Raw genomic sequence first — 19894 nt, 5'->3', positions numbered from 1 at the left:
GAGCTGAAGCCAGGAGCCAGGAGCTTCTTCTGGGTCTCCCATGTGGTGCAGGGGCCCAAGCACTTGGGCTATCCTTGTTGCTTTCCCAGGCACATTAGCAGGGAGCTGGATTAGAAATGGAGCAGCAGGCCTCAAACTGGCACCCATATGGGATGGCAGCCTTGCAGGCCAGGGATTTAAGCCACTGCACCACAGTGCCGGCCCCTCCATGAACCTTGTGAAGATCTGTTTGTATGCATGGATTTCAACAAACTTATCTTTTTATTCCATTTTTCCAAGAACTTTTTGAAGTGTCTTAATACAAGTTTATACAAAAGTGAGAATGTACATATATAGTGTATTTGGGGCTTTTTTTTTTTGGTATTCTTAAATATATCCTAAAACATGTTTTGTTCTTACAGAACACTACATTTTTAAGAAGCATAATGAATTGTTTGATCATGAGTTTGTTACTGTTGCTTGGTTTTGGAAGTCTTTTTAAACTTGTGAGAACCTGTTTGTTGAGCAGTATTTATATTGTTTTCCTTATGGTTGTCTCTTTCAGAAGTATAGGTGCTGGCTCAAAGGAATTTTTGGGAAAAACTGCAAGGAATTGCTTAACCTAGGAAGGGTTTTAGGGCTTCTAAATTAAGAGCAATTTCTCTCCAGCTGCTGGAGGAGCTTATTAAGATGTCATTGTACCTGAAGATCAGTGGGAGCACAACTTTCACATTTGAGTGTATAGACGAAGGCTGTTTAAGAATAATGCTTTTCTGTTTGTTTTGTTTTTATTAATTTGAGAGACAGAGCATGACAGAGAGGGAGGGGGAAGAGAAAGCATGAGCAAGTGCTAGCTCCCATCACCTGGTTCCTTCTCCAAATGCTCTCAGCAGTGGAGCAGGGGCAAAACCGGGAGCCTGGGACTCCATCCAGGACTCCCACAGCGGTAGCAGGAACCCAATCAATTGAGCCGCCACCTGCTGCCTCCCAGAGCCTGCACTAGCAGCAAGAAGCTGGATACAGGTAACAGACCCTCGTACTTGATGTGGCTCATGAGTGTCCTAGCCAGTGGCCTAACTGCTGGACCAAACGCCCATCCTCAAGAATAACCTGTTGAAACTTAGTTAATGATGTCATTCTTAAGATTGTTAGAGGGATTGGGATTCCTCCAAATGTCTCACAGATGTGGGTAAGTTTGTTTTTTGGAAGGAGATTCTTTTTTTATTTTTATTTTTATTTTTTTGATAGGCAGAGTGGACAGTGAGAGAGAGAGAGAGAAAGGTCTTCCTTTGCTGTTGGTTCACCCTCCAGTGGCCAGCGCGGCTGGCGCGGTGGGGCCGGCGCACCGCACTGATCCGAAGGCAGGATCCAGGCACTTATCCTGGTCTCTCATGGGGGGCAGGGCCCAAGCACTTGGGCCATCCTCCACTGCACTCCCGGGCCATAGCAGAGAGCTGGCCTGGAAGAGGGGCAGCCGGGGCAGAATTCGGCGCCCCAACCGGGACTAGAACCTGGTGTGCCAGCACCGCCAGGTGGAGGATTAGCCTGTTGAGCCGTGGCGCCGGCCAGAAGGAGATTCTTATTACCATAATTGGCTTCTGTTGACTTGGATTGCTTGTGTTCCCTCACCTCCTCCTTAAAGAAAAAAAAAGGTTATTACTCCAGTTTATTCAGTTCCTTAATAAAGGGAAATGAAAGAGAGGAAAAGATCCATATTAATGGCCTCAGTTATTACTGCATTTGTACAGGAACTCTTGAATCTTCCCTGAGTGCTTAGAGCCTAGGCATGAGGAATTCCAGAACAGTGTGGCAGCAGGGCTCAAATTAGAAATATATTTCTGGGGACCCGCATTGTGGTACAGAAGACTAAGCTGCCACCTGCGACGCCAGCGTCCCATATGGGCACTGGTTAAAGTCTCAGCTTCTCCACTTCTAATCCAGCTCCCTGCTAAGGCAGCAGAAGATGGCCCAAGTGCTTGGGTCCCTGCCTCCCACACAGGAGACCCAGATTGAGTTTCTGGCTCCTGGCTTTGGCCTGGCCCGGCACCAGCTGTTGCAGGATATTGAGTGAGTGAACTAGCAGATGGATGATCTCTCTCTCTCTGTCTCTCGCCTTCTCCCTGCAGTCCAAATAAAATGAAAATAAACAGTGAAATTTTAAAGTTCATGGAAATTGTGTATTACAGAATAACTATGCATGAATTCCAAAATTTTTTGCACTAAAATAAATGTTTTAATTCCATTTTCCCATGAAGTTTTTGAAATATCTTCGTATGCACCCTAAATATCTTATCCTTGTCTGTTATTTGCTTTTTACTGTTGGTAATATGAGAACATCTTAATTTTGATCAAGTCTAGTTTGTCAGCATTTTCTTCTTTTCTGCTTAAGAAATCTTTTCCTATCCCCAAATCGTGAAGGTATTCTGTATTTTTCCTGCACATTTTTCCTTTGGCAATTAACTCTGAAATCTATTTTGGTTTTCCTTTGACAGTGAAATCTAAGATCTATTTTGAACTAATTTTTGTGAATTATGTTAAGTAAGAGTTAATTTTTTCCCATAGTTATTCAGTTGTTCTAGGAACTTTCATTGTAAAGACCCATTCTTTCCCCGACTGAATTGCAATTGTGTGTGTATGTGTTTAAGATTTATTTATGTATTTGAGAGGTAGAGAGAGAGAAAGAGATTCCATCTGCTGTTTCAGTCCCCAAATGGCTACAACAGCCAGGACTGGTCCAGGCCAAAACCAGGAGCCGGAAACTCCATCGTGGTCTCCCATGTGGTGGTAGGAACCCAGGTACTTGGGCCATCTTGTGCTGCTTTCCCAAGCCATTAGCAGAGAATTGGATTGGAAGTAGAGCAGCTGCTCTTTAGGCGTCTTTTCCTTGCTTCTTGGCACCCCAACAGACTTACAGTTAGAAAACTTTAAACTTTCCTGCTGATGTCTTATTGTGGTAACAAAAACAGCCTTCCCTTCATTCTCCTGTATTTTAGGTGTCTATTTTTGATATTTTAAGACAAATTTATCAATAGTTCTCTTGGTCTGCGTTCTAGAAAACGTTGGCCCGTCAGTCCATCTTCAGTGCACCTTGGCTCTTCCGCGAGTCAGTTAAGTTTTTGCTGTGAGAATCGTGGATGAGATGTGTGTCTCATGCAGCCAAGTGCAGAGCCTGTTGCCATTTAGCAAAGTGGATAGGAACCCACGGTTTCAGCTCTTCCAGGGAAGGCACTAAAACACTGCCTGGGAATTCAGTACGCACATCCATCACGCTGCTGAGTCTTACTCCAGTTACTATATAATAAAATATTAACAGAGCCAAATCAAGTGAGTTTTTAGGTTTGCTGTGTAAGTGGAAAGCCATTTTGAGGTCTGTTGCATAAAGAATTCCAGTTCCGTGGTAGAGTAGCAAATGAATGGGGTGGGGGGGGCAGGCAGAGAGATAGATAAATCACCCATGGTTATCTCACTGCAATCAGCTGAGTTCTTGAAGGCCGCCGGGTGACTTTGCTAGGTTTCCTAACAGTTGGGTTTCAAAATCTGCTTTCAGGAATGAATTTGTGTTCATATTAGTGAGTAGATTTGAAGGATCTGTCCTGTGCTGTGAGCAATTTGTAGTAACTAACAGTAGGGCCCTGTAATCATCCCGTATTGGTTTTTACTTAATAAAATATTTAATCATAAATGTCTGGATTCTGTGTCTCCCACAGGAAGGCATTTCCATGCCCACTGACAAGAATAATTTAGCAGCTTCATAGTTGAGCGCTTAATTACTCATAATTGTGAAGGCTAAGATGTGATGAATTCTTCCTCGATGGACATACTAAATATTTTAACTAAGGAGATGACTTAAAGTAAATTAAGCTGGTGAGATCATTTATTGCACTGGTTAGAAGCAGTTCAGGAGATACGTCATGTCCCGGATGCCGGCAGACGAGAGAACGGGCAGCACTGCTGCTGGGTGACTGGAGGCTGCCCCGCCGGGATGGGGGCAGTCTGGGAGAGACGGGGCTGAGCAGGTGGGCATTAGGCTTGTGAGGATTCCCCCGTTGTTGGCACGGATGAGGATCCTTAGCTATGCATATGTGGAGCTGGCTTATCACAGCCCTGGGGAAACTATCTGCCTTTTGCTTTGGAGCCTTGTTTGTCCTGGGTCAGGACTTGCCAGTGGAAGGCTCAGCAGAGCCTGCGGGCTCGTGCTGGGGAAGGTGGCCTGGCTTGTCACACGGGAGGAGAAAGAAGTAAGTGTACAAGCAGAAACTCTGTGTAAAGCAGAAACGCTCGCTAAATTTCTGAATTAAAACGAAACTCACCTTTTAGAGTAGAGGAAGCAGGAATTCAGGTATTTTAGGAATCAGCTGAACATGTCACAGCCGCAGCCACTGTGGAACGTGGGCACGGCGTGGAAGCCTCCTCCTTACCATTAGGGAGGGGGACAACTCGTCTCATTAAGTTAAGCTTCTTCCCTTGAGTGTCTTATTTAGCTTTAGTTCTCTTAATTCTCTTTCCCTGGTGATTTGAGTAAAGTGTTTGAAACCACTAAAGGTAAAAGGTTGACACAATCCCAAATTTAATAATCTATCACCTTTCTTTAGTGTATCTTAGTGCAATTCCCAGCAGTTCTCTGTGAATTCATTAGAAGACAGCAAGTCATTAAAAGTTAATAGGAAACTGTTTGTTTCTGTGTGTGTGAATAAAGCCACTTTGTAAGGCTGACTTTCTTTCCCAGTCATAAAAGCTTTGCTTGTAGCCAGATTCCATTTTCTCCACCTTTCCAGGTTACTTCTGGACGGGGCGCCGCTGATCGCCATCCACAAAGCCAGATATTACAAGAGGAAGGATGGTCTCGCCCTGGGGCCTGGACCATTTGTGACTGCTCTAGAGTATGCCACAGACACCCCAGCCACAGTCGTGGGGAAACCGGAGAAGACGTTCTTTTTGGAAGCATTGCGAGGCACCGGCTGCTCACCCGAGGAGGCCGTCATGATAGGAGACGTAAGTAGAAGGGCCTGGCAGCTGCCCGAGCTCACCTGTCCTGCGGGAGAGCCAGCACTGAGGCAGTGCTTTGCAGGAGCAGACTTCCTGTTCCTGATGACAGAGGTGACAGTAAGTGGCTGTACCGCACACAGGCTCTCCCCTAGATGCTTAGTGCTCTTTTTCTAAAGAACTGAAATTTTGATTATTTCATCAAAATGTGATGGGACACATACAACTTAAAAAACCATTTGTGTTGCAAGTCAGTTAAGTGCTTTATATACGTTTGTGAAGAAGACTCACACACAAATCTAAGTTTTTACAAACATTACTTGTGCAGAAAATAACCTGACCTAAAGAATCGTACCATTATTGTTTTTTGTTTTGTTGTTGTTGTTGTTGGTTTTTTTTTTTTTTTTTGACAGGCAGAGTTAGACAGTGAGGGAGAGAGACAGAGAGAAAGGTCTTCCTTCCATTGGTTCACCTCCAAAATGGCCACTACTGCCGGTGCGCTGCACCAATCTGAAGCCAGGAGCCAAGTGCTTCCTCCTGGTCTCCCATGCGGGTACAGGGCCCAAGCACTTGGGCCATCCTCCACTGCACTCCCGGGCCACAGCAGAGAGCTGGCCTGGAAGAGGAGCAGCCGGGACAGAACCGGCATCCCAGCTGGGACTAGAACCTGGTGTGCCGGCACCGCAGGCGAAGGATTAGCCTAGTGAGCCGCGGCGCTGGCCTTCATTATTGATTTTTATTCTTAGTATATGCTTTATGGAAGAACGTCCTGATCAGTGTGCCACAAATAGCTAAAGATATTGATCACATCAGCCCTCTGAGGCAAGGATGAGCCTGGGACCATTGGAGGGTCCCTCAGGGCTGAGCACCTTGGCAGCTCACCCAGCGTCTGGGGAAAACGCTGGGGACAGAGCTGGAGAGCACACTGCCTTGTGCTAGCTAAGTAGGTAGCAAGGATAATGTTTCAGGTTTTGAACAACATGTCAGGCTGGAAGGGATCATCAAGTTGTCTGGTCCAAACCTCCTCATTTTACACACCGGGAATCCGAAGCCCACAGAGAATCTCCATGCCTGAATTCCCATTGTTAACTAGCAATGCAGCTCCAAATAAGACTCAGAGCTCTGACTCCTTTCCTAGCTTCCTTGTGACCTGGAAATGTGTCACAGTCCTCATAACATCATCTGCGCCTGTGATCAGTCACCTAAACTCCAACAGGCTAAGCACTGAACCGGCAGCATTCTGAGGAGCCCTCTCCGCCGTCCTTCTCTTCTGGGCGAGCCTTTCACTGACTTGCCTAGACAAAGACTGGTTCATTGATTGATTTGAAAGTAAGGGTTAGACAGAAGAGGGAGAGATGAAGAGATCTTTTGTTCACTGGTTCAGTCCCCAAATGAGCACAACAGCCAGGGCAGGGCCAGGAACCAGGAGCTTCCTCCAGGTCTCCCACATGGGTAAGCAGGGGACCAAGAATTGAGGTCGTCGTCCACTGCCTTCTCAGGAGCATTAGCCAGGAGCTAGATTGGAAGTGGAGCAGCCAGGATAGAAACCGGCGTGCGTATGGGATGCCTGCCCTCAGGCAGCAGCTTTACCTGCTGCGCCACCATGCCAGCCACCTTATTTGTATTTTTTAAGGAATTTATTAATACATTAGATTCTCGGCTCACAGCAAATGTATAATTACTACAATACAATTCTCCTCAATTCTCATATTAATGTGATATTAATACCAAAGAGAACAGATTCTATTAGTTCATAGATACAATAGAAACAATTCTTACTTTTTTTTTTTTTTGACAGGCAGAGTGGACAGTGAGAGAGACAGAGAGAAAGGTCCTCTTTTCACTATTGGTTCACCCTCCAGCGGCCGGTGCGGCCGGTGCGCTGCGGCTGGCGCACCGTGCTGAACCAAAGCCAGGAGACAGATGCTTCTCCTGGTCTCCCATGCGGGTGCAGGGCCCAAGAACCTGAACCATCCTCCACTGCACTCCAGGCCACAGCAGAGAGCTGGACTGGAAGAGGAGCAACCGGGACAGAACCGGTGCCCCAACCAGGACTAGAACCTGGTGTGCCAGCACCGCAGGCAGAGGATTAGCCTATTGAGCCATGGTGCCGGCTCAATAGAAACAATTCTAAGAATTGTTTGGACCTGTCCTCTCTTTCCCTCCCTCCTTCTCCCTCTCTTCCTTCCTTTCTTAATTTTTGAGGTAACATTTAAATTTACATTATAATCAAAGTCTTGATGGGGCCTGGCTGTGATGCAGTGGGTTAAGCCATGCCTGTAGCACTGGCATCCTGTGTGGGCACTGGCTGGTTTGAGTCCCAGCTGCTCCACTCCCAGTCCAGCTCTCTGCTAATGCACCTGGGAAAGCAGCGGAGGATGGCCCAAGTGCTTGGGCCACTGCACCCATGTGGGAAACATGGATTAAGCTCCTGACTGCAGCCTGACCCAGTCCTGACTGTTGGAGCCATTTAGGGGCGTGAACCAGCAGATAGAAGATATTATCTCTCTCTCTCTCTACTCTGCTTTTCAAATAAATGAATGTTTAAAAAAGTAAAGATCATAGTGCAGTGGAGAGATAGGCAAGGGCTATAAGCAGTAATGAGAGCTGCCCGTTTCACTCATATCCAGTGCATTTTTTTTAAAGATTTATTGGCCGGCGCCGTGGCTCAACAGGCTAATCCTCCACCTTGCGGCGCCGGCACACCAGGTTCTAGTCCCGGTCGGGGCACTGATCCTGTCCCGGTTGCCCCTCTTCCAGGCCAGCTCTCTGCTGTGGCCAGGGAGTGCAGTGGAGGATGGCCCAAGTGCTTGGGCCCTGCACCCCATGGGAGGGTGAACCAACGGCAAAAGGAAGACCTTTCTCTCTGTCTCTCTCTCACTGTCCACTCTGCCTGTCAAAAAAAAAAAAAAAAAGATTTATTTATTTATTTGAAAGTTGGAGTTACACAGAGAGAGAAGGAGAGGCAGAGAGAGAGAGAGAGGTCTTCCATCCACTGGTTCACTCCCTAATTGGCCGCAATGGCCAGAGCTGCGCCTGTCTGAAGCCAGGAGCTTCTTCCGGGTCTCACGGGGCTGGTGCTGTGGCGTAGCGGGTAAAGCCGCCACCTGCAGAGTCAGCATCTCAGGTGGGCACTGGTTTGAGTCCCGGCTGCTCCACTTCCCATCCTGCTCTCTGCTATGGCCTGGGAAAGCAGTAGAAGATGGCCCAAGCCCTTGGGCCCCTGCACCCGCGGGGGATACCTGGAAAAAGCTCCTGGCTCCTGGCTTTGGATCAATGCAGCTCTGGCCATTGCGGCCAATTGAGGAGTGAACCAGCAGATGGAAGACCTCTCTCTCTCTCCTCTCTCTCTCTCTCTGCCTCTCCTTCTTTCTCTGTGTAACTCTGACTTTCAGGCAAAATAAATAAATCTTTAAAAATAAATAAATAAAATAATCACAGAATGAGGCCTGTGCTGTGGCAAAGCAGGTTAAAGTCTTGGCCTGTAGTGCTGGCTTCCTGTATGGGTGCCGGTTTGACTCCCAGATGCTCCACTTCCGATCCAGCTCCCTACTAATACGCCTGGGAAAGCAGTGGAGTCCCTGGGCCTCTGTACCCACGTGAGAGACCTGGAAGAAGCTCCTGGCTTCAAATTGGCTCCACTCCAGCCTTTGCAGTTATTTGGGGAGTAAACCAATGGATGGAAGACCTCTCTGTCTTTCTCTGTAACTCTTTCAAATAAATTTAAAAAATAATAAATCTTAAAACAGTTAATCAGAGATCATTATAACTATACTAGTAGTATATCATGCTTAACCATTGGCTTGCCAAAGTATAAATCAAAGTTTGAAAGAACAGTATCTGTAGCAATACTGACACACACAGGCCTTTCATTTGTTGTTTCTCTGTTTTTTGTTTTTCTTTTTCATCTCCCACGTATAAGGGAGAACACGTAGTATTTGTCTTTCTGTGTCTGGCTTATTTCACCCAACATGATACCTTCCAGTTGCATGCATTTGCATACAAATGGTAGAATTTCATTTCTTTTTACAGCTGAATAATATTCCATGGTGAACAGTACTAATGGCCTGGTCTGAATGAATCCAGCTCTTAGGTTTTTAATTACCTTGCATTTATCATCACAAACAACCAACTCTGTTTATCCTTGTTTTCAGAAGAATTGGAAAGAGGAGCAGCTTTTTCAGAATGATCTGTCATCCTGACATCACACAGCCACAGAGTCTGTTTAAGTACACTGATTTTCAGAAATTTGTTTTATTTGAGAGAAAGACAGACTGAGCTCCCACCTGCTGGTTCACTCCCCAAATGCCTTTGGTGGTCCCTGCCTTGGGGCCAAAGCCTCAAGCAAGGAACTCATCCAGGTCTCTTATGAGGATGGCCGAGACCTGACTACTGAGCCACCACCTGCTCTCCTAGGGGCCACATTAGCAGGAAGCTAGAAAATGGAGTGGAGCCAGGACTCAAACCCAAGCACTCTAATGGGGGTTGCTGGCATCCCAGTGGTCTCTTAACCACTAGGCCAAATGCACGTGCCAGTTACATTGATTTGACTTGATTCTACTTTTGTAGGCCACTGAGTGGAAAGTACGGATAATATAGTATGCAGGCTTCAGAAGAGCTGTCTTCTGACTCTGGTTCATTCAGTGTCTGCACCTGAAAGTTGCCAGATGGGTCAAACGCTGCCTGCTATGATCTATCTATCTACATTTTTGGAGGTTTGCCATCTGCTGGCTCACTCCCCAGATGGCCACAAGGCCTAGAGTTGGGCTGATCCAAAGCCAGGAGCTTCTTCCGAGTGTCCCACATAGGTGCAGGGGCCCAAGTGCTTGGGTCATCTCCCACTGCTTTCCCAGGCCATAAGCAGAGAGCTGGATTGGAAAAGGAGCAGCCAAGTCATTAACTGGCACCCACGTGGGTTGCTGGTGCTGCAGGCGGAGGCTTAGCCTGCTGCGCCACAGCACCAGCCCCTCTCCATGATCTTCCTTAGAAGGAGCGAGCGGTCCCTTTGGCAAAGCGTGGAGACTTGTAACTCTCTGGTCACCAGGATTCCTGCTCTGTCTCATTTCAAAGAGAGGGATGCAGAGCGTGGTGTTAGGGTTGGCCATCCTGGTCTGATTTATTACATCAGCTGGTGGGGGCTGTTGACAAGCCAGCTGGAGACGCTGGACTGACTGCCTTCTTTGTGCTGTCTAGGACTGCAGGGACGACGTTGGTGGGGCCCAGCGTGCCGGCATGCTGGGCATCCTGGTGAAGACCGGTAAGTGTCTCCTCTAACCTGTTCTAAGTCAGGGCGGCGGAATGCACAGTTGCTTAAAGAACAGTCTTTGTGCAAACAGCAGAACCCTGGGTACTTTCATTCTCGTTCTGGCACAAAGCAAAAATAAAATTGGGAAGAAGACAGTGGGGGGGCCCTTGCTGTGCCGGGCCTGGGAAGGTCAGGATGGCAGAGGGGTCTCGTAGTTCCCTGGAGGTCCACACACATTGACTGGTGGTGTCTGCAGGGTCTGGATACTCGGTCTCCACCAGGAACAGAGCCGAAGGTCAGGTGCTGTGCTGTGTGTAATGAACTCTCAGGGTTCCAGCTCTCAGACGCTGAAGTTGATCTCTTTAGGAACTCACCAGCGAAATGATCTGATCCTTTGTGTTAATGTCTACGGTATTTTAAAAAATACAACGCCCTCCCCTTTTCTTAGGTTTATTTATTTGAAAGGTAGAGTGACAGAGAGAGAGAGAGAGAGAATCTTCCATTCTTTGCTATACTCCCCAAATTCCCATAACAGCCAGGGCTGGATCAGGCCAAAGCCAGAGCCCAGAACTCCATTTTGGTCTTCAGGTGGATGGCAGTGACCCAAGTACTTGAGCCACCCTCTGCTGCCTTCCTAGGTGCGTTAGTAAGAAGCCAAGCAGCCAGCGCTTGAACCAGCGTTCCCAGACAGCAGCTCGACCTACTGCACCATAGTACCTGCCCCATAAAAGTTTTTTTAATTTTTTTAAAATTTTCTATGATCTCTCAAGTAAACTCAGAGAAAAGGAAAAACCTTACTGAGGAGGATTCAGCTCATCAGTGTTAGGACTACCGTGGGCTGACTGGTTCAGCGTCCTGGGTGCCAAGTAGCTATGCAAGAGTCTGGTCAAGGTTCTGCCCCTCTTTGGGCTCTGTAGGAATGACTGGGTTAGATGTTCCTGCTGCTTCTCTTATGGCTGGTGAAGTCGCTTCAAGGAGAAGAAAGAGCAGATGTAAGAGCTCTGGGTGGGATCAGACAGCATTGGGGACCTAATGAGCCAGATGTAATGTAAAGGCCTTCCTGACGGCGAATGGCACCTGCTGAATGTGGAGCTACTACCACACAGCATCAGAAATCTGTGCAGAGCTGTGAGCAGGCCGTTATAAATGACACGGAAGGTGAATGCTTCCAGAGCGGTCTCAGAGTTCATTTTCATACGGTGGTGATGAAATTGTTTAATAGGCTATTCTCAAAAGGAGAAAGTAAAGTCACCGAAGAGTTACCACAGGGAAAGGTTTTAGAAAAAATGACTGTGATGTTGACTCAAAAAAATGTGGCTTCATAAAAGCTGTTTTCAGTGTAAAAATAGAAAACAGGAGAATGTAGATGGAGCTGGGGTTGTAAGTATTCGGCAAGGCCCTGTGCAAACAAAGAGTGAAGGAACTGTCTGTGTGCCCCTTCCCGGGGTCTTTAGGGAACCATGGAAGCCTTCCAGATAGTGACACCAGTTACCCAAGAACTCACACGGTGCAGGTTTCACGTCTCTCCAGCAAAACGATCATCCCCTTCCCAGGAACATTGCAGCCCTGGGAGGTAAGCAGAAACTGAGGCAGCATGAAATGAAGTCAAGAGAAACAGCCTCACTCAGCACTCTGCCCCGTCTTGTGTTCAATTTTATTTTCTAGCCCTGGGCTAGTGTCTGTTGGCTCTGCAATTTTTTTTAGGATTGATTTATTTATTAGAAACACAGAGTTAGAGAGAGAGAGAGAGAGATCGATCTTCCTTCTGCTGGTTCACTCTTCAAATGGCTGTAACAGCCAGGACTAGACCAGGCCAAAGCCAGGAGCCAGGAACTCCATCCAGGTCTCCCACATGGGTGATAGGAGCCCAACACTGGGCCATCTTTGCTGCTTCTCCAGATACATGATCAGGGAGCTGGATCAGAAGTAGAGCATCTGGCACTCGCACCGGTGCTCATTTGGGATGTCGGCATTGCAGGCAGCAGCTTAGCCTGCCGTGCCGTGGTGCCTGTCCCATTCTGTCTTTGCTGCCTGGCAGTGCTGTGGGCAGCCTGTCACGGAGGCATCGAGTCATTCTGAGTGTAGTCAGCAGCCGTACACGGACGACACCAGATGTGGACTCTGAAGGCAGGGAAGTCCAGCTCACGCAATCAGGCCTGTTTGTCTCACTGATTGCTGGTTAGAAAAACCCCGAGTGAGCCCGCTATCTGAAAGCAAGCAGAGCAGCCAGGCCCACTGGTAAACTTCCAGTGCGGCACAGAAGATGGCTGCGTGTTTTCATTCACGCCAGTGATGAGCTCTCTGTGGACAGCCCCGCACAATGTTATGTTCAATGGGTCTCCCATGGCGGATGCCCGGTAGGCGTGTACTCAGTATTGGTTAATAAGGCTTTTTCACTTGTGTGAAACGATTGTCTGGAAAGCAGTGAGGTTGCTCTCAGCCTCCGCCCAGCTCCCCGTGTTCTCCCTCCACTCGTCGTTCACGCGCTCTGGAGAGCACAGGCTGGTGCGGGCGGGAGGCAGGCGTGAGTGACGCAGGCTGCTTCCTTCACCCGGTGAACGTCATCAAGCACCTGCCGAGCGCCGGCCACAGGGCTGGGTGCCAGAACTAGATCACCTCCCTGAGCTGCGTGTCAGCGTGTGCTTTGCAGAAACCTCACTGGCGGAGCCAGACGAGGCAGCAGCATTCTAGAAGCTCTTAGCTGCCTGGCTAAGAAACATCCTTCTTTGCCCCTTCCACCACTGAGCCTAGAACATAGGTTTTATAGCAGTAATTTGTCATTAACTTACCTATGAAAGCAAGTAGAGGCGGCCCGCGCCGCGGCTCTCTAGGCTAATCCTCCGCCTGTGGCGCCGGCACCCCAGGTTCTAGTCCCGGTCGGGGCGCCGGATTCTGTCCTAGTTGCTCCTTTTCCTGTCCAGCTCTCTGCTGTGGCCCAGGAGTGCAGTGGAGGATGGCCCAAGTTCTTGGGCCCTGCACCCGCATGGGAGACCAGGAGGAAGCACCTGGCTCCTGACTTTGGATCGGCACAGCGTGCCAGCTGTAGCAGCCATTTTTGGGGTGAACCAATGGAAAGAAGACCTCTCTCTCTCTCTCTCTCTCTCTCTCTCTCTTTCACTGTCTAACTCTGCCTGTCAAAACATAAATAAATAAATAAATAAATAATAAAATGAAAAGAAAGCAGGTAGAGACCCCTTGAGGAGTTTACACTGAGTGAGATTTCTGCTTAGAAGAAGCTGGCGGTACAGTCTGCTGTGGGGCCCGTACTGCGGACGGTGCCTTGAGGAGGCCAGGCTGAGTGAGGTCCGGGTCCATCACGCTGTAGCTTTGCCGCTGGTTTCTTGAGCGAACTCAGGGTCAGTGAGGGAAGCTGGAAGCGGGAAGCCTGTTTACCACTGGGTGCACGGATGTGTGAAAGGCGGGTCTCAGGCTTTGTGTCAGCAGGGCCAAGCCCCCCCCCCCTTTTTTTTAAAGATTTTATTTATTTGAGAGGCAGAGTTACAGACAGAGAGGTCGGTCTTCCATCCATCAGTTCACCCCCCAGATGGCAGCAATGGCCAGAGCTGAGCTGATCTGAAGCCAGGAGTCTCTCCCATGCAGGTGCAGGGGCCCAAGCATTTAGGCTATGTTTCACTGTTTTCCAGCCCGTAGCAGAGACAGATCGGAGAGCAGGACTCAGTGGGATATGGGATTCCGGCGCTCAGGCAGAGGCTTAGCCCACTATGCTACAGCGCCGGCCCAGAACCAAGCCGCCAAGAGGTGGCTGTAGAACATGGTGGATTTGTTGTGGGGGCAGCTGGATTGAGGGGACAAGAGGGCAGGGGAGGGGTGGAGTCAGAGGCAGCCCTGGGGCAGCGTCCTGCCGTCCCTCCTCCCCGCCCTCCTCTCCGTCTCGCACTCACACAGAAGAATTTACGGGGTGCTCAGTGAATGCTAGGAGTACACTGGGGCGTGTAACAGGCGCAGCCCCTGCTCTCAGAGAACCGTCTCCGATGCCAGACACACTGACCAAGGGCCGCCACATGCAGGCCCGGAGCAGGTGGTTTGAATGGGGGCGGGGTCTGGCCTGAGCTGTGAAGGGCATAGTCAGAGGAAGGCTCTGGTGGAATGAGGGTCCTCAGAAGAGCCGGGTCCACTCTAGGTTAGCGCTGGGGAGGTGGGAGGGTGCGGTGCCTGACAGAGGTAGCCAACAGTAGAGACCGTGGATTCTCCCTGCAAGGACCCATTAACGGTGCTGAAGTCAGGACCCACATCCACTGTGGAATGGCCCCTCTACGATGTTGTGGTGTGAGATTGTGTGCCAGGCCCAGCGGGCTGCCCAGAATGCCAGGGAGAGGAGAATTAGGCAGTTGTCCCACCTGGCCTCAGGCCTGTGAGCGTCTGTCACCTTTCCCTCCTCACCCCAGGCGCCACCATTTGCCAGGCTGCCGAGGTCCCTGCTCGGCGACAGTCACTACCCTGAGCTGATGAGGCTGCTGCCCTCTGGGATCCTGAGCTCCTGTCAGCACTGATCGAATCCCAGTGCCTGTCTAGGGCTGGGGGTGAGGGGAGGGAAGGATTCACCAACGGGAGTGACCCAGTCCCTGTGCCTGCCCACTGCAGAAGGCCTGGGAGAGAAGTGCTGCACTGGAGCCAGACGCCCCAGTCAAGGCGGAGCCCTGACTCTCTCCAGATCGCAAGGGCAGTCGGGGAGGGCCCCGTGCTCACGGGCGTGAGTGACGGAGCATCTGGCTGTGGCCTCTGTTCACTGGCTTTGCTCTCGTTCCAGGGAAATACCGAGCGGCAGACGAGGAGAAAATCAGCCCTCATCCCTACCTCACTTGCGAGAGCTTCCCGCAGGCCGTGGATCACATCCTGCAGCACCTGCTGTGAGCCACTGTGGGAACCGAACCCGGAGCAACTGGAGACGCAGTCTGGATGGGTCCCTCACCGGTCAGCGCCAGGGTCCCTCAGGGCTGATCTCAGAGCTGATCGGGTCTTACCCCTCTTTTCTTGTGCATTAATTAGAAAGAAAGGTATTGAATTGCAGCCAGCCACTAAGCCTCGCTAATCTCTTTTGTTTTATTTTGTAAAAGAAGACACAAAGAAAGGGAAAGCTGAGATTTTGTGCCATTCCTTTTAAAATATTCATCAGGATGGGAGGGCCGGGAGGGGAGCCACTGTGAGGGCTGGTGGGCTGCTGTCTCCTTGCTGGTGGATCAGGACGGGCTGCCTGTGAATAAAGCTGAATGGTGGTTTGTAAATTATGAAGTGATGCGTTGAAAGGTGCATTGTGCTGTAGTTTGGATATTGAATTCCACTGTGAAATCCGTCAGCAGGGCCAACCGGAGGACAGGGCAGGCACAGCAAGATGAATTGTCTGTAGCCCACGTGACCCAGCGACTCTGCTTTTCACAGATGTTGAAAACTAGATTTTCTACTGTATCCCCAGCACGAGTGACTTCTTTTTCTCTTCATTAGCCAGAGATGACTAATTTAAATTTAGAGCCTGATTTTAATTTAATATTTCCATTAATAACCTATTCATTGCAGATACCTATTATACTGTGTAACAGTTGTTTTGGAAATTTTATGTAAAATTAAAACTATCAGTATTTTACAGATGTTTTAATTAGACATTGTTATTAACAGGAACAGTGCAGAAACTAAAATCAAGCCTTTAATGTCTTACAGACCATGCATTTTTGAAGTTAGTGTCCTCCAGGGTCCTATTAACTGTACATTTGCAAGATTTCATTATTTTTGCCTCTGACACTAGGGGAAAAATATTTTAGAAGCTATTGGGACAGATTCGTGCTTTTATGGACTTGGTTACCACAGCTGTAAAATGAAACCTCGTCTTGCAGCGTGGATTCTTCTTCTCATGGTAAACTGGGCCAAATGAAGGGCACTAAGTAAGTAATGATCTTCCTAGTGCATCTGCGTACTGTGATAATCCTGGCCTTCGCGGTGCTGACGGGGCTCTTGGGCTCTGAATTATTAGAATGTAATTGTGCATCATTGTAGCGCTCACCTTATTGAAGCTCACACTGATGGTAATGAGCTTTGGGTTCTGACGCTTGTTTAGAGATCAGCGTGGACTCGCGTAGAAGGGAGCAAAGCTAATAAATGGTAGTTCGGTGAGCATGAGCACCCCGCTCTCATTGTGGTAACTGCCCCGACGTCGTTGCTAACCGCCCTGGAATGCAGAGGGCGATGTGAGAAGTCCACCCCCCCAGTCAGAAAGATCTGTGAAGTGGCTGAGGACAGGGATCCTGGAGCCCGGCAGCTCTGAGCTGGCTCTCTGACCGGGGTGAGTCCGTTCGCCCGCCACCTCTGCCTTCCATGTCTGCACACTGGAGATAGTGACAGTGCCCACCACCCCGTGCCGACAGTGCCGCCCACATTCCGCAGGGCGGGTAGAGCTGGTCTCCCCGAGACTGCACAACAGCGAGGCTCCGGGACCAGAGCCCTTGGTGCCTGGGGCAGGAAGCCCGGCAGGCAGGCGGAGAGCACTGGCAGGTGCCGGGCGCCTGTGCGTGGCCGCGTTCAGCTCCGTCAGTGGTTTCTCGGCCCTGGGCATTACGGAGTGCTGGCCGGCTGCAGCATGCGGAGAGCCGCACTAGCCCTGATGATGGTGGGAAATATGCACGTAAGAAAAGTTTTGTCCTGCGAGCCTTTCCCATAGAGGAGAATTCGTAAGATGCTTCTCGGGAGCACTGAGATGACTCAGGCCTGCGCCACCCCTTGATGTCCTCCTGCAGCGGGAGCCAGGTGCTAGGTTGTGCCCAGCCTCACACGCCTCTCCGCCCCGTCAGAGGACTGTCTCATTCTTTTTATTTCTGCTGCATCACAGATAGCTTTCACTGGAATTTAATGCTGGAGGGGCTAGCAGTGGGGAGGGCAGAGAAAATACTTAATTTTCGGAGAGCTGACTTCAAGATGCCGACAGGGAAGCCCCTGTAGGCACTGGACAGAGGCTCTGATGCTCCGGAGACAGCTTTAAACCCAAGCAAACAATGCCCAGCACTGGAGGGTCCGGGAGTGGGCGAGGCCTGAGCAGGCACTCTCAGCCAAGAGGTCCTGACGTCTCTCCTTTGTCCCCGTGGCCACGCAAATCTTAGTTGGAGATATTTAACAAACAAGCTGCCATGCTGCGTACTGACCTGCCCTCAGAGCTGCCAGTGACTTATTTCAGGTCAAGACCGCTGGAAACGCTGCAGGACCTGTTACCTGGTGAGCCTGCCCTGGGCCTCATGGGGGACACTGGTCACCGAGGTATCTAAAGGGCTTCCCTGGGGCCGGTGTCACAGTGCTGGCCCAGGTGAGTGCTGTTCAGATCCGGCTGCTCCACTTCCCACTCAGCTCCCTGCTAATGCACCTGGGAAAGCAGCGGAAGCTTGCCCAGGTGCTGAGCCCCTGTATGCGCCCCGGGGGACCCGGAAGAAGCTCCTGGCTCCTGGCTTCTGTCTGGCCCGGTCCCAGTGATTGCGGTCATTTGGCGAGTGAACCAGTCAGCAGAGGAAGATCTGTCTCTGTTCCACCTTCTCTAAGTCTGCCTTTCAAGTAAATAAATCTTTTTTAAAAAGGGCTTTGTTCTCCAGCCGTAGCATTTAAGTCAGTCTGCTGCGTTACTGATGTCAGAGCCAGCGTTTGCTGTGAGTGGGGCACCTGCATAGTGTGGAGGAGCACAAAGCACCACGCCCACGGAGGATGGAGGATGGGCGGTGGATCGGCCCACACTGCCCACACCTCGGTCAGCCACACACTTGCCGCTGCTCTGCCCACCTGGCGTTCCGGCCTGTCCGAGCTGATCATGCTCACTAGGAACGGAAGTGGGGCTGGGACCACCTAACCACCCAGAATCAGCAATTCCCTCAGAATGACAGAGCCGTCATTCACCTTTAACCCCACACTGCAAAACCACAGTAGCATGTTGGACAGGGACATTAAAAACACCTGTGTCGATTGTGTGTCGTGGCCTGCTCGTGTAGGATGAACACCCAGGATAAAGAATTGTATAACCCCACTAATGATCCCAGGGGCACTCGAACAGAAGGAGCAGTTGCTGGTGTAGTTGTGTGTGTAGGGCTGTGTTTGCATCATCACCTTTCTTGAACGTAAGTCACAACAGCCGCGTGGGGAGTAGTAAGTGCGCCGGGGCTTAGCTGATGGGAGCGCTCCCAGCCGCAGGCCTGCTATCCCAGAGCACACGGCTGTCTTCAAGGAGCAGTGTCGCCGCCCCGCAGTGCTGGGAGTCACTTAGCACTAAACCAGCTGTGTCTCTCCACGTAAAACAAGCCCGACGACCTCCTTCTCGGTGCTTGTCTTCACGTCCTGCCCATCTACGCTTCCTGTGTGCGTGCCTGGCTGATGCGCCCCAGACGATCAGGTCTGAAGTGTTCGCACTGCGTAAAGCAATGAGAAAGTCGACAGAATGCGGCTCTGGCCGCTGAGCTGCGGCTCTTCCGGTTGGGAAACAGAAGCACACGGAAGTGTGTCTGACGTTACAGAGGGCTCTGCTAGGCTCAGACGGGCTGTGTGAGTCTCCCAGAGAAGTGCTGTGCAGTGGGCCGCGTGCTGCGGAAGGCAGGCGCAGCCTCGTGAGGCCGACAGTGCCCAGAGCGCCTCTGGCCTGCGCCACGTGAAAGAACATCCCACTCGCTCCACAGCAGCTCGACCATGGAGCTTCCATGAGAGGAGGTCCACAGATGCAGCACACACGACCTCACGCAGTGGGAGACGGCACGGGAGGCAGAGGAAGGAGGCCGAGGTGAGTGGGGTCTGGCGGGGAGGGCTTCTGGTGCCCGGTGATTCTTTCTTTCTTTCTTTCTTTCTTTCTTTTTTTTTTTTTTTTTTTTTTAAAAAAAAAAAGGATTATTTATTTGAAAGGCAGAGAGAAAGAGAGAGCTTCCATGTGCTGGTTCACTCCCCAAATGGCCACAACAGCCAGGGCTGGGCCAGGCTGAAGCCAGGAGCTCCTTCCAGGTTTCCTACATGGGTGCAGGGGCCCAAGGACTTGGGCCATCTTCCATTGCCTTCCCAGGCCACAGCAGAGAGCTGGCACTGAAGAGCAGCCGGGACAGCAGTGCCCATATGGGATGCCGGCACTGCAGGCTGTGGCTTGGCCTACTGCGCCACAGCGCCAGGCCCAAGTCGTGATTCCTACAGCGGAGGGTTAACCTTGATTGGCAACATTTGAAAATTAGGAGATTCAAATGCAAATCAGTTATTGTTTTGTTGTTTGTTTTTAGGAATTCTGGAAGATCCAACCTGTTGGGTCTGATTTCCACATTCAGTTGGGGCTGAGTCCCCGCTGTGTCCTGTCTGGGCTTTTCCAGGTCTCCATGTCCTTATCCCTGCTGTGTCTAACCCCAGCTCACCTGAAGGATACTAAGTTCCTCGTTCTTCATAATTAGATTAAGTTAGGTTTGCCTGCCCCAACAGGCCAACCTCCTGTATGAATTTAAATAGACTTTGGATCTACAGTTTTAGAAACTCAAAATATAGATTAATTCTCTTTTTCTCAACGTCCCACTAAACTAAGAGAAAAAGAAGAAAGAAGTTACAAGTCTGCAAGGACATCCACACGATGGTAGAGGAGACCCCAGGGGACAAGAAGATAGAATAATTTGTAAGACGGAAAGTGTACAGAATGTTAGATAACAAAATCAGCACCAAGAAAATGCAACCCAAACGCATCCTGTG

The 19894-nt window shown here is 50.0% G+C and overlaps 1 protein-coding gene across 4 annotated transcripts in view; it reads left to right on the top strand.

Moving 5' to 3' along the window:
• HDHD2 (haloacid dehalogenase like hydrolase domain containing 2) overlaps positions 1-16331 on the top strand; it is a 38402-nt gene extending 22071 nt beyond the window's left edge. For 3 of the 4 annotated variants that reach the window (XM_062201626.1, XM_062201625.1, XM_062201627.1), the window contains 3 exons: positions 4755-4971; positions 10156-10219; positions 14976-16331. In XM_062201626.1, coding sequence (XP_062057610.1) covers positions 4755-4971; positions 10156-10219; positions 14976-15079 — 385 coding nt within the window. In that variant the 3' untranslated portion in view covers positions 15080-16331. The other variant, XM_062201628.1, reaches the window with a different exon arrangement.
• Positions 16332-19894: the final 3563 nt, after the last annotated feature.

This window comes from Lepus europaeus, chromosome 9 (genome assembly GCF_033115175.1).
Source record: "Lepus europaeus isolate LE1 chromosome 9, mLepTim1.pri, whole genome shotgun sequence".
Taxonomy (NCBI): Eukaryota; Metazoa; Chordata; class Mammalia; order Lagomorpha; family Leporidae; genus Lepus; species Lepus europaeus.
Note: the sequence above shows the minus strand (reverse complement) of the source record. Positions and strands in the feature narration are given on the sequence as shown.